Source organism: Carlito syrichta, unplaced genomic scaffold (assembly GCF_000164805.1).
Source record: "Carlito syrichta isolate Samal-C Ts95f unplaced genomic scaffold, Tarsius_syrichta-2.0.1 Scaffold304375, whole genome shotgun sequence".
In the NCBI taxonomy this organism is placed as follows: Eukaryota; Metazoa; Chordata; class Mammalia; order Primates; family Tarsiidae; genus Carlito; species Carlito syrichta.
Genome location: NW_007248471.1, coordinates 32,839 through 47,892, shown reverse-complemented (window position 1 = coordinate 47,892; position 15,054 = coordinate 32,839). Strand labels below are relative to the sequence as shown.

General features: G+C 40.7%; 1 protein-coding gene across 7 annotated transcripts in view; it reads right to left on the bottom strand.

The window, feature by feature from the left end:
- The window catches only part of NFU1 (NFU1 iron-sulfur cluster scaffold), a 44,319-nt gene that overhangs the window by 744 nt on the left and 28,521 nt on the right, over positions 1-15,054 (bottom strand). For all 7 annotated transcript variants that reach the window (XM_021713249.1, XM_008059804.2, XM_008059805.2 and 4 more), the window contains 2 exons: positions 9,735-9,795; positions 2,174-2,348 (listed from right to left, as the gene is read on the bottom strand). In XM_021713249.1, coding sequence (XP_021568924.1) covers positions 2,174-2,348; positions 9,735-9,795 — 236 coding nt within the window. The remainder of the gene's footprint in view (positions 1-2,173; positions 2,349-9,734; positions 9,796-15,054) is intronic.

The following is a 15,054-nucleotide window of genomic DNA, read 5'->3' as shown; positions in this document are numbered from 1 at the left end:
CTGGAACTACAGGCACGCACCACCACGCCTGGCTAATTTTTTGATTTATTGTAGAGATGAAGTCTCACCAAATTGCCCAGGCTGGTCTCGAACCCAGGGGTTCAGGCAATCCTCTCACCTCAGGCTCCCAAAGTGCTGAGATTAGAGGCATGAGCCACCGTGCCTGACCTTGTCTTTTTTTTAAAAAAAAGCATCTTATTTACTTAAATATATTCTGGGAAGCTACACCAAACTGTTATTGTAAAAACATTTATTTTTATAAAACTGAATCCCTAAAAAAAGTAAAAAGACAAAATAACCATACTAGGAACTAATTATTTTGGTCTTATTCAGATAAAATATTACTTTAAACCTTAGAAAAATGTGACAACTATCAGCTTAAAGAAATACTAATAAATAATTGAAGAAAAAAATGAAAAGATTAGTATCTTCCTATAAGTTAATGTATTACTAAGATAATAAAGACTAAATTCTTTGGCGATGAAAAGAGTTTATAAAACTAAGAACACATTTTTCTCCTCACCACACCCACAACAATTAAATGTCAAGTTTATAATCTGAAGGCCAACTCATCACCCCACCCTGGACAAGTGACTAAAAATGGTCCTTTGTCAATCCACTAGAGTGTCAACTAATGTAATTTTAAAGGCATATATAGGATAATGGAACAAAAATTGGTTAAAAATGAATCTGGTTCTTATCTGGGACAATTATTGGACAATTGTTCTATAGGGTATCGTCTAGGTTCAGTAAAAATAGATTATTTACCTCCAAGGAATTAATACTTTATATGTAATCTCAGCAACATCCAATCCAAAAAATGTTGTCAATCAACACCTATTTTTAGACCCAGGGCTAGTTGTTGCAGGGGAATACAAAGACTTAGATATGATTTCAAGTCTCTTACACAGCTTCCTAAACATAAGGCTACAACAGACACTCAGAAGTTTTGAACCATTCAAAGTAGAGCTTAATATCAAGTGTGGGACTGAGAAAGACTTCAAAGAGGTGATGTCAAGTGTTGAACCAAAAGGATGTTATGGAAGCTAAAACAAATGCATCTTTGATGTTAATCTGACATGTTTAACTCTGACTAACCCCAGTTCCAGGAATATCACTACGATTTCTGCTTTATCTACTATTACCACATACTTACCTAAATCCTGCCTTTAGGTCAAAACAACCTTCATATTATCATAAACACATACCACAAATCCTCCCCTTAAGCAAGTTATAGCACATACATAGCATTCTTTTCTTTCCCTGAGAGGTTGACTTCAACTGTCCAACACATTCATTCTGAAGCATGTATACCTTTTCCCTATAGTATATAAGCTTTGGGTCTAACAGTGTGGGGAATCTACTATCTTGCAGTCAAGACATGGTTTCTATTTGGAAAACCCTACTAAATTTTTTTGTTTTTTTCTGAGAAACTGAATTTTGTCAGCCTCTTTCTTTAGCCTCTCAGCTCCCTTGGCCTTTGGGGGCAGGTCTGCGTAGATATGCTCATCATGGAACAGATGGATTTTAATACTACCCAGGGATGAGTGATTCTCAAAGGAGCCCTTAAAGGGCACAGAATTACCTGAGGAGTTTTTTTTTTTTCAAATTTCTTATTCCCACACATTTCTTCCTTCCTTGATAATCTCTCTCCATAAAGCCATGCCTTTCTCAGTTGAGAATCACTGCAGCTGAGAGTCACCCCTACTGATCAGAAAGCGCTGTGTTACATTCCTCAAGGTGCTGTGTTATATTCCTTACGTATGTTGGCAGAGAAAAATGCTGATGTCATGCTATAAAGCTCTAGAATCCTACCCAGTACTGTTTTACTGTATAACAAAGTATGATTTCTCGATGAATTTCCTACCTGCATGCATAAGAGTAAGTGGGTAAATGTTAAGAACAAGTAGAAAAATATATCAGAGTTCTTCCACTAAAGACTTTTAGATCTCATCTATTAAAAAATTGTGCATTTTGAATCTCCTTTCATAATTTTTTTGCAATCAGAGCAGCAGTATGCCCTCTGAGTCTGTTTCCTTGTGCACAAAATAGAAATGACTTATCTAATGCACTGTTATTAGAATTAAATGAGGTAATATTTGTAAAAATACCTGGCACACAGTAGGCATTCCTAACATTTAAGTTACATCTAAAATAAGGATGTAAGGCATACCTGTTCTACACCTTCTACTTCTGGAATATAAAACTGTAGCATGTTCTGAATTCCATTTTTCAAAGTAATGATTGAACTGGGGCAACTGGTACAAGAACCTTGAAGTTTCAGCTGTACAATGCCATCTTCAAAGCCTTTATAGATTACGTCTCCTCCATCTTCCTGCACAGTTGGCCTGTGGTCAAAGAATATTTATGATACATTTTTAAAACTAGAAATTTTCACTGAGAAAATTAAATACAGGCAAGGACTTAAATTTTATATTGGTAATATTCATAAAGGTAAGAGTTGCTTTTTTTTTTTTTTGAGTCAGAGTCTCACTCTGTCACCCAGGCTGGAGTGTAGTGACTCGCTCAGCCACCATAGCTTCGACCTGCTGGGCTCAGGTGATCCTTCCGCCTCAGCTTTCCAAGTAGCTGGAAATACAGGCATGCACCACCATGCCCAGCTAATTTGTTTATTTATTAGACAATAAATTAGCCCATGGGCTCAGGCAATCCCCTCGTCTCTGCCTCCCTAAGTGCTAGGATTACAGGAGTGAACCACTGCGCCCAGCTAGAGTTACTTTTATAATAAAAAACAGTAACTGTGAAATCATCTACAGGGTCACAGGGTAAAAACTGCAGAAGAGACCTAAGCCCTACAAACTTGCAGTTATGGTTAAAAATTAACAACTCTATTGTTTCTGAGTTTGCTTTCACTTCAATAGAGAGCAATTGATTATCTTCATGTCTTGACCTTGGGTGGGGGTTGGGGGAAAGATGCCCACAAGGTTAATAAACATATTTACCCATAGACAAAGAGCATGGAGTCACACAGATCTCCTTGATGGCATCTTAAAGTTTGATCAGCCACAGGAGCAACAGTTTTAATCTCAGGGAACCCACCTCCTGCATACCTTATCTCTTTAAAGGTTTACTGCCAGGAGTTAGTAGCTGATGGTAGTGGGACTTGTTTACAGATGGCCTCTCTATTACAAAACCTAAGAATGGTGTTTCAGATGTTTTTCAGACTTTGCATTCTGATGGATCTGTGTCCCCAACCAGACGCAGGACACATTCTAAAGAGCTGACTCTACCAGTACTGTGACCCCCCCCTCCCAAAAACTGGTTCCACGCACAAAGACAGTTTTGACACCACTCTCTCACGACTTCATCCCCAACCAATCAGCAGTGCCCATTCCCTAGACCCCTCCCTGTCAAATTATTCCTTAAAAATCCTAGCCTAAAAGTCTCAAGAAGCTGGGTTTGAGAAATATCTCCTCATTGAGCTGCTCTGCAATGTTAAACTCTTTCTCTACTGAAATAGCTGCTGTCAGTCTCAGTTTTTCTGGGCAGCAGGCATAAGAACCCAGTCAGGCTAAAACAACTGTGGCTAAGTCTCATTTGTAATTTTAATTGCTTTTACTTTCAGATAAAATTCATTCACACAAATACTCTATTAGACTTTATCTTTCTTATTAACAATCTTTTTAAGCATGTAAGATTTCAAATTTCCTAAAAATTATTTTGATTACCTAAGATACACTCATTTACTTCTTCTGAATGAAAGAAGAAGGAGATTGATGCATATCAGCTCTTTTTTTTTTTTTTGAGTTGGAGTCTCACTCTGTCACCCAGGCTGAAGTGCCGTGGAACACTCACAGCCACCACAGCCTCGACCTGCTGCGCTCAGGTGATCCTTCCACCTCAGCCTTCCAAGTAGCTGGGATTATAGGCATGTACCACCACGCCCAGTTAATTCTTTGACTTACTGTAGAGATGAGGTCTCACCAAGTTGCCCAGGCTGGTCTCTCACTCGTGGGCTCAGGCAATCCTCTCATCTTGGCCTCCCAAAGTGCTGGGATTATAAGCATAAGCCACGGCGCCCGGCCTTGACTTTTTACTAACAGCCATTCTAACTAACGTGAGATGGTATCTCATTGAAGTTTTGATTTGCATTTCTCTGAAGACTAGTGATGTTGAGCATTTTTAAAATATATTTGTTGGCTACTTGTATGTCTTTAAGAAGTGTCTGTTCATGTCCTTTCCCCACTCTTTTTTTTTTTTTTTTTGAGTTGGAGTCTCACTCTGTCGCCCAGACTGGAGTGCAGTCCCGGCCACCACAGCCTCGACCGGCTGGGCTCCAGCAATCCTTCCGCCTCAACTTTCCAACTAGCCGGAATTACAGGCATGCACTACCACGCCCGGCTGATTTTTGATTTATTGTAGAGATGAGGTCTTGCCAAGTTGCCCAGGCGAGTCTTGAACCTGCGGGCTCAGGCGATCCACTCACCTCGGCCTCCCAAAGTGCAGGATTACAGGCTGAGCCACCGAGCCCGGCCCTTTCCCCACTCTTTAATGGGATTGTTTTATTTCCTGTCAATTCATTTGGGTGCCTAATAGATTTTGGGTGTTAGGCCTTTGTTGGATGCATAGGTTGCAAATATTTTTTCCCATTCTACAGGCTATTTACTCTGTTGATGCAGTTTCTTTTGCTATGCAGAAGTTCTTTAGTTTAATTAAATCCCACTTGTCAATTTTGGTTTTTGCCACATCTGCTTTTGAGGAATTGATCACGAATTTAATGCTTAGGCCAATGTCTAGTAGAGTGTTTCCTAGACTTTTCTTTTAGGACCTTTATAGTTTGAGGTTTTATGCTTAAGTCATTAATCCACCTTGAGTTAATTTTTGTATATGATGAGATAGAGGTCGAGCTTCATTCTTTTACATATGGTTAGCAAGTTTTACTAGCACAACTTGTTAAATAGGGTGTCCTTTCCTCAATGTTTGTTTTTGTCAACTTTGTCAAAGATGAGTTGGCTGGATGTTAGCAGTTTTATTTCTGGGTTCTCAATTCTGTCCCATTGGTCTATGTACTGGTACCAAGCTATTTTGGCTATTGTAACCTTGTAGTAAAGTTTGAAGTATGGCAATGTGATGCCTCCAGCTTTGTTCTTTTTGCTTAGGATTACTTTGGCTATTTGGGCTTTTTATTGTTTCCATATAAATTTAAGTATTTTTTTTCTAGATCTGTGAAAATGATACCGATAGTTTGACAGGGTTTGCACTGAATCTATACACTGCTTTAGGCAGTATTGGCATTTTGACATTGATTCTTCCAGTCCATGAGCAAGGAATGTTTTTCCATTTGTGTCATCTTTGATTTATTTTACCAATTTTGCAGTTTTTGTTGTAGAGGGGTTTTTTTGTGTGTGTGGCTATTATAAATGGGATTGTGTTCTTGATTTGGTTCTCAGCTTGAATGTTGGTGTATAGAAATACAACTGAATAGGCAAGGCACGGTGGCTCTAGTCTGTAATCCCAGCACTTTGGGAGGCCGAGATGAGAGGACTACCTGAGCCCAGGGGTTCAAGACCAGCCTGGGCAACTTAGTGAGACTTTGTCTCTACAATATATTAAAAAACTAGCCAGGCATGGTAGCGTGCACCTATAGTTCTGGCTACTTGGAAGGCTGAGGCAGAAGGATTGCCTAAACCCAGCAGGTCGACCCTGGGGTGGCCGTGAGCATGCCCTGCACTCTAGGCTGGGTGACAGAGTGAGACTGATTCAAAAAAAAAAAAAAGAAGTACAACTGATTTTTGAGTGTTGATTTTGTGTCCCAAGACTTTACGGAAGTCACTTACCAGTGCTAGTTTTCTGGTGGAATTTTTAGGGTTTTCTATATCTAGACTCGTATCATCTCCAAAGAGAGATAATTTAACTTCCTTTTTTCTTGTTTGTACATTTTTTATTTATTTCTTGCCTGATTGTTCTGGCTAGAACTTCCAGTACCATGTTAAATAGGAGTGGTCATCGTTTATATTTTTGCCATGCATTTTAATTATATTAAAAACCCTACAGGACACTGTAAGACTTTGTTTACTATGTACTATATGTCTCTTGTATTTTTTTCCCTGTATTTTCTATTCTCTTTTATCTCTATGCTTCAATCTGAATATATTCTACTAACCTATATTCCAGTATAATAATCTTCTCTTGGCCGGGCACAGTGGCTCATGCTTATGATCCCAGCACTTTGGGAGGTCAAGGTGAGAGGACAGCCTGAGCCCATGGGTTTGAGACCAGCCCAGGCAACTTGGCAAGACCTCATCTCTACAATAAATCAAAAAATTAGCCGGGTGTGGTGGTGCATGCCTGTAGTTTCAGCTACCTGGAAGGCTGAGGCAAAAGGATCACCTGAGCCCAACAGGTCAAGGCTGCGGAAGCCAGGAGCATGCCACTGCACTCCAGCCTGTGAGACAAAATGAGACTCCAACTCAAAAAATAAATAATAATAATAATCTCTTCAACTATGTTCAATCTAATGTTAACCTAATCTAATGAGTTCTTAAGTTCAGTTATGATATTTTTTGGTTCCAGAATTACTGTTTCTTATTTTCCCAGAAATTCTAGTTGTCTGATTAAATTCTTCATCTTGTCATCCATTTTGTATTTTAATCAGTTATTTATTTATTTATTTTGAGTTGGTGTCCTACTCCGTTGCCCAGGCTGGAATGCAGTGGCATGCTCATGGCCACCCCAGCGTCAGTCTGCTGAGCTCAAGTGATCCTTTTGCCTCAGCCTTCCAAGTAGCCAGAACTACAGATGTGCACTACTATGCCTGACTAATTTTTTGATTTATTCTAGAGATGACATCTCACTAGGTTGCCCGGGTTGTTCTTGAACCTGTGGGCTCAGGCAGTCCCCTCACCTTGGCCTCCCAAAGTGATGGGATCACAGGCTTGAGTCACCAGGCTTGGTCTTAATCAGTCATTTTAAAGACCACGCATAACTCTAGTATGAAGGTTACCTATGGATCTGTTTTATTTTCTCTTGGTTTTGTTTCTAGGTATGCCTAGTAATATTTGACTGAATGATAGAGACTGTATGAAATACTAAAGCAACTTGATTTTTACTGTCTTCTGGCAACAGCACAATCTACTCTGGAATTAAACTGACTTAATATTGGAATGCAGTTTTGTAAGCTTGGTATACCTCTAGTTTGACCTCATTTCAAGGATACAGATCTTCAGGGAAAAGAGTCTGGTTGTTTCTTGAGGCCTAATCTTCTTGACAGACACTAAATTCTAATTTTTGTCCTCTATTCTAGTGCAATATTACTGCCAAAAGTCTGCTCTGCTTTCCAATTGCTCTTTCTTTCCTTCTTCCTTTCTTTCTTTTTCTTCTTTTTTTTTTGAGTTGGAGTCTCACTCTGTCGTCCAGACTGGAGTGCAGTGGCTGCTCCCGGTCACCGCAGCCTCGACCTGCTGGGCTCCGGCGATCTTTCCACCTCAGCCTTCCAAGTAGCCAGAACTACAGGCACACGCTACCATGCCCAGCTGATTTTTTTTTTATTTATTGTAGGGATGAGGTCTCGCTGCCCAGGCAGGTTTCAAACCCGCAGGCTCAGGCAATCCACTCACCTCAGCCTCGCAAAGTCGCGGGATTACAGGCTGAGCCACCGAGCCTGGCTCTTTCTTTTTCTTCTTAGCCTCTTCCTCTACACAGCTAAGAATAAGCAAGTGCTTATGGGGAGAATCTGAGTGTTAGGCTTACAACATGATTCTGTAAAATATATATACACTGTGGAATGGTTAAATCAAACTAATTAATATAGACATTACTTCACATCTTATTTTTTGTGGTAATAACACAAAATCTACTCTTAGCAATCTTGAAGGATATAATACATTGTTATTAAGTTATACAGGCTTATTTTTCTTTTTTTTGAGTTGGGATCTCACACTGTCACACAGCTCAATGCAGCCTCAGCTCATGGGCTTAAGGTATCCTTCCTACTCAGCCTCCCAAGTAGCTGGGATTAAAGGAGCACACCACCATGCCTGGCTAAGTTTTTTATTTTTTGTGGAGATGAGGTCTTGATATGTTGCCTAGGCTTATCTTGAACTTCTGGGCTCAAGCAATCCTCTTACCTTGGCCTGCCAAAATGCTGGGATTATAGGCATGAGCCACCATACCTGGCCAGGATTACTTAATTCTTAACTTCCCTGCTCTCTGAGATTTTGGCTCTTAATTTCAAGACTACACTAGAACCCAAAATTTTAATTTTTGTCTTCCCATCTAAATAAAGTTTCTGAAAACACAATGATTTCTGACTCTCAGCAGCTGCCCTCTGCCCAGCTTCTTATACCCTAGCTTTATAAACCGAGAATCTGCAAATGTCTGAAGGGAAACATCAGTGAAGCTTCTCTTCTCTCCAGGATCTTGGCACTTCTAATCTTGGTTGTTTTGGCAGCTATCTAATGCCTTCAAACAAATGTTTTTGTTTTTGTTTGAGTCAAAGTCTCACTCCGTCACCCAGGCTGGAGTAAAGTGGCACACTCATGGCCACCCCAGTGTCAACCCACTGGGCTCCGGCGAGCCTTCCGCCACAGCCTTCCAAGTAGCCAGAATTATATAGGTGTTCATTACCACACCCGGCTAATTTTTTATTTATTGTAGAGACGAGGTCTCACCAAATTGCCCAGGCTGGTCTCGAACCCACGGGCTCAGGCAATCCACCTGCCTCGGCCTCTCAAAGTGCTGGGATTACAGGCTGAGCCACTGAGCCCAGCCTTAGTTGTATTTTATCTAGCTTTCCCAGGCGTTCTCAGCAGGACTACCGGTATGTCACAAAGACAAGTAGAAGCCTGCAGTTCTCCACTCACTTAAATTTATTCCTGATGGGCAAAATACTGAAAATAGGTACTCCTTCTCTCTTCACAATCTTCCCCAATACTATTAAGTCTTTTTTTTATTTCTAAGAAATTTTGGAATAATTAGAAAATTATAACAATATTTAACCTAAATAGTAATTGCAAAGGATAAATATCTTCACTGACTATGTTTAAATAGATTGGGTGTTTTAAAACTTTGAGTAAAATGTAGAGAAGATACAGGCTTGCTTGCTTATTTGATTGACTGACTGACTGACTGAGTCAGAGTCTCACTCTGTTGCCCAGGCTCGCGTGCAGTGGCACAATCATAGCCAGCCACTGCAGCCTTGACCTCCTGGACTCAGGTAAACCTTCTGCCTCAGCCTTCCAAGTAGCAAGACTAGAGTTGCGCGCCACCGTGCCTCACTAATTTTATGGTTTATTATAGAGATGAGGTTTCACCAAGTTGCCAAAGTTGGTCTCAAACTCCTGGACTCAGGCAATCCTCTCGCCCTGGTCTCCCAAGTGCTGGAACTACAGGTATGAGCCACCGCACCCGGCCAAGAAGATACAGGTTTTAAATTCAATTGTCAGCCAGACACCGTGGCTCACACCTATAATCCCAGCACTTTGGGAGGTAGAGGCGAGAGGACTGCCTGGGTTCACAGGTTCAGGACCAGCCTGGGCAACACACAGAGAACTTGTCTTTTGAATGAATGAATGAATAAATAAATACATAAAAATAAATTCAATTGTCATGGTTACCTATCGTGCTTTACATTTACTTGCACTTATTTTGAAACTCTACTATAATACTATATAACTATATAGTTATATAATAGCTATATACATAACTAACAGTATATTGTAATAATAAAAATTGCATCCACAGTTTTGATTTCAGGTAAAGAGAGAAGCACATACCGTATTCTAGTATCTAACAATTCCTTAATCATTGCCACAACTTCATCATCTTCTTCAGATCCTAGAAATAATAACATATAAAGAAATATCAACAGTAAATCTTTTTTTTTTTTTTTTTTTGAGTTGGAGTCTCACTGTTGCCCAGACTGGAGTGCAGTGGCTGCTCCTGCCCACTGCAGCCTCGACCTGCTGGGCTCCAGTGATCCTTCTGCCTCAGCCTTCCAACTAGCTGGAACTATAGGCATGCGCTACCACATCCGGCTAATTTTTTTTTATTTATTGTAGAGATGAGGTCTCGCCAAGTTGCCCAGGCGGGTCGCGAACCCACGGGTTCAGGCAACAGTAAATATTTTATATCCATGCAAGTACAAGTCTTAGAACAGTATGATTTTTAACTTCCTGGCTCATTAAAACATAAAAGCAGGCCCAGAGTGTTGGCTCACACCTATAATTCCAGTACTTTGGGAGGCGAAGGTCAGAGGATTGCCTAAGATCATGGGTTCGAGATCAGCCTGGGCAACTTGGTGAGACCTCATCTTTACAATAAATCAAAAAAATTAGTTGGGCATGGGGGCACATGCCTGTAGTTCCAGCTACTTGGAAAGCTGAGGCGGAAGGATTGCTGGAGCCCAGCAGGTTGATGTTGAAGTGGCATGAGTGTGCCACTGCACTCCAGCCTGGGCAACAGAGTGAGACTCCAACTCAAAATAAAACAAAAGCATAGAACATGTAACTTGGTATGGTAATATATTTTGGGAAAATTAAAAGAATCATTCATCTGATTCCTGAAGAAAAATTAAGGAATACTGATCAACTCAACATCTACCTTGATCTCCTAATCATGTTAGGGATTGAGGTTTTTGGTCAATAAATACTTTCCTTGTTCTCAAGGACTGAAAGTAGCAGAGAAAATAGACTGAATTTTGTTTGGTTTTTTTTTTTTGAGTTGGAATCTCACTCTGTCACCCAGGCAGGAGTGCAACAGCACGTTCACAGGTACCGTACCCTCAACCTGATGGGCTCAGGAGATCCTTCTGCCTCATCCTTCCATGTAGCTGGAACTACAGGCATGCACCACCACACATGGCTAATTTTGATTTACAGTAAAGACAAGGTCTCGCTAAGTTGCCCAGGCTGGTCTCCAAGCCCTGAGCTTAGGTAACCCTCTCGCTTCCATCTCTCCAAGTGCTGGGATTACAGGCTTGAGCCACCGAGCCTGGTCTGTCTGAATTTTGATGGAAACTTTGAGACAAAAAGATATACCTACTTTTTAAGTTAAATTACATCTTTAGTTCTCAACTTGGTAGTTTTCAAAAAGACAATCATACTGTCATGTAAGCCTTCTGGAAGTTTCTAAAATGTTCTACAAATCTTCTGAGCAATAAGTTGGCCTTTGGGAAAACTGAAAATGCAGAGATTTCAAATTACATTATAACAAATAATAGATCCTGAGAACCCCATAAATAACAACTATTAATATTAAATTATATTAACTTTGAGTCTTTTTAAAAGAAAGAACATTAGAAAGCTAAATTTTCCAGGCACAGTGGCTCATGCCTGTAATTCCAGCACATTGGGAGGCTGAGGTAAGAGGACAGCCTGAGCCCACAGGTTCGAGACTAGCCTGAGCAACATGGTGAGACCTCATCTCCAATAAATCAAAAAAATTGCTGGGCTTGGTGGCACATGCCTGTGGTTCCAGCTATATAGAAGGCTGAGGCAGAAGGATCATCGTGAGTGTGCTACTGCACTCCAGCCTGGGCAACAGAGTGAGACTCTGACTCAAACCCCCCTCCAAAATCTAAATTTATCTTAGATCAACAAGTCTAAATTCTATTCTCTTCCATAGACAACCACTCTCATGAGTTTAGCATTTATCTTTCTAGCACACTTACATTTACATTTGTAAATTTACACAATCAGATCATACTATACACACCATTCCATACCATACACACCATTCCATACCTTGCTTTTTTCTATATAATGTAGCTTGAAGGTTCTTCCATATCAGCATATATATACAACTATGCCTCAATATTTAATAGGTACACACTAACTTTTAAATAAATTTGCTATTGGCCAATTTCTTGATTACTTCAGTTGTTTACAGTTTGCCACTATATCTAACAATCCTGCAATATATTTGCTTGTATAAATATTTGAGTTGGAGTCTCACTCTGTAGCCCAGGCTGGAGTGCAGGGGCATACTCACAGCTACCCGCAGCCTTGACTTGATGGGCTCAGGCGATCCTTCCACCTCAGTCTTTCAAGTAGCTGGTGGCATGCACCAGCACGCCCGGCTAATTTTTTGATTTATTGTAGAGGTGAGGTCTCGCCAAGTTGCCTGGGCTGGTCTCGAACTCATGGGCTCAGGCAAACCTCCCATCTCGACCTCCTAAAGTGCTGGGATTGTAGGTGTGAGCCACCATGTCTGGCCAAATATATATCTTATTTTGCAAATAAATTTCTAGTGTGAATTATTTTGGTAAACAGACTTGTGTATTTTTAATGTTGGTAGATATAGTCAAATTACCCTAAAAAAAACTGTAATCATTTTACATAGGAAAAATTTGCATAAATTACATTTGTAAATGTACATATAGTTCAATTTTGTTTTACTTAATATTTTTCTTTGTATCTTTTCATGCTGATATCTCTTAATCTAGTACATTCCTGTTTTTTTTGAGTCAAGGTCTCACTCTGTTGCTGTCTGGAGGGCAGTGGCATAATCATGGTTTACCGCTGCCATGATCATCTAGGCTCAGGTGACTCAACTGCCTCAGCCTCCCAAGTAGCTGGGATTACAGGTGCATGCCACCATGCATGGCTGATTTTTTTATTTTTGTAGAGATGAGGTCTCGCTATGTTGCCTAGGCTGGTTTCAAACTCCTGGGTTCAAGCACTCCTCTTATATTCCCTCCCAAAATGCTGGGATTACAGGTATAAGCCACCATACCAGTTCAAATTCATTCCTTTTAACTGCTGGTATAGTTTTAAAATATTCCAATAATCATGCTTCCAGGTTCTTGTGCACAATTACAACTTTTTTTTTTTTTGAGATGGAATCTCACTCTGCTGCCCAGGCTGAAGTGCAGTGGCATGCTGAGTCATGGAAGCCTTGAACTGCTGGGCTCAGGTGATCCTTCTGCTTCAGCCTTCCAAGTAGCTGGAACTATAGGCTCATGCCACCACGCACGGCTAATTTTTTGATTTACTGTGGAGATGAGGTCTCGCCAAGTTGCACAGGCTCTTAAACCCCTGGGCTCAAGCAATTCTCTTGTTTCTGCCTCCCAAAGTGCTGGGATTACAGGCATGAGCCACCATGTCCAGCTTATTTCCAACTCTTTTAGAGTATATATCAAGAAGCATAACTATCATCTAAAGACAATTACAAACAATTGTGCATGTGTTGGTCCATTTAATGTTGCTATAAAAGAATTAACTGAGGCTGGATAATTAACAAAGAAAAAAGGTTTATTAGGTTCATAATTCTATTCTGATGTCTGGAAAAATTCAAGATTTGTCATCAGTTAAGGGCCTCTAGTTGCTTCCGAGGGAAAAGGGAGTGTGCCTGTGCAGAGACCACAGAGAGGGAGGAATGGGGTGGGGGGTGCCAGGCTCTTTTTAACAATCAGCTTTCATAGGAATTAACAGAATGAGAACTCACTAACCCCACAACCCAAACACCTCTGCATTAGGCCCCACCTCCAACACTGGAGATAAAATTCCAGCCTGAGATTTGGAGGGAAGAAACATCCAAACTATAGAAGTGTATAAGTCTATGTATGTACAAATAAACATTCAATTTTTACAGCTTATTTAAGTTGACCAATTGGTGTAATGGTTATGTTAAGAGCATGAACCCTGGAGCCAGAATGCCCAAAATTCGTATCTCTGTTAGCTACTAGCTACATGACTTTAAGCAAATTACTCAACTTCTCTGTGCCTCAGTTTTCTCATGTGTGAAATGGGATAGCAATACCAACCTGACAAGGTTATTTTAAGATTTACTTATTTACTTATTTATTTATTTATTGAGTTGGAGTCTCACTCTGTTGCCCAGACTGGAGTGTAGTGGCCGCTCCCGGCCCCGCAGCCTTGACCTGCTGGGCTCCGGCGATCCTTCTGCCTCAGCCTTCCAAGTAGCTGGAACTACAGGTGCACGCTACCACGTCCGGCTAATTTTTTAATTTATTGTAGAGATGAGGTCTCGCCAAGTTGCCCAGGTGGGTCTCGAACCCGCGGGCTCAAGCAATCCATTTCACCTCAGCCTCCCAAAGCGTGGGATTACAGGCTGACACTGAGCCCGGCTTATTTTAAGATTTAAATGAGTTCATATTTAAAAAGTGCTTAGATCCATGCCTCAAATATAGTAATCAGTATATCTAAGTGCTTATTAAACAAAATAATTAACATTCATAACAATAAAAAAACCTATATAGTACCTAGAACTAACAAAAATATGTGAGTTCATACCAAGAAAAGACATTTGGGACTTAAGTTCCAAATAAATGGAAAGATCTTCTGGATGCTGAAGAAATGTTAATTCTCAAATTTAATCTATAAATTCAATGCAATTTCAACCAAAATCTTAACAAGGATTTTCAGACTTTACAGGATGATCATAAAATTTACAAGAATAAAGGGACGACACCACTGAGCATGGTGGCTCATGCCTGTAATCCAGTACTTTGAGAGGCAGAGGCGAGAGGACTGTCTGAGTCCAGGGGTTCAAGACCAGATTGGGCAACTTGGTGAGACCCTCACCTCTACAATAAATCAAAAAGTTAGCCAGGCGTTATGGCTTGAGCCTGTAGTTCTAGCTGCTTGGAAGGCTGAGCTGGAAGGATCACCTGAACCCAGCAGGTCAAGGCTGTGGTGGCCATGAGCATGCCACTGCACTCCAGCCTGGCCAACAGAGTGAGACTCCAACTCAAGAAAATAAAGAAGGAATTAGATCACCAGAGAGAAAAAAAAAAAAAGAGGAACTTTTTCTAGCACATATTGTATACTAATTGTTATAAAAGTACTGTAATTTAAACTATACATGTTATTGGAACAGGAAGCAGGGGAAGACCAAACGGAAAAAATCTTAGAAAAAGACACACATGGCCAGGCTTGGTGGCTCAGCCTATAATCACAGCACCTTGGGAGGCCTAGGCAAGTGGACTGTCTAAGCCTGAGGGTTTGAGACCACCCCAGGCGGAATTACATGCCTGTAATTCTGGCTACTTGGAAGGCTGAGGCGGAAGGATCGCTGGAGCCTAGCAGGTCGAGGCTGCGGTGCCCGGGAGCGTCCACTGCACTCCAGTCTGGG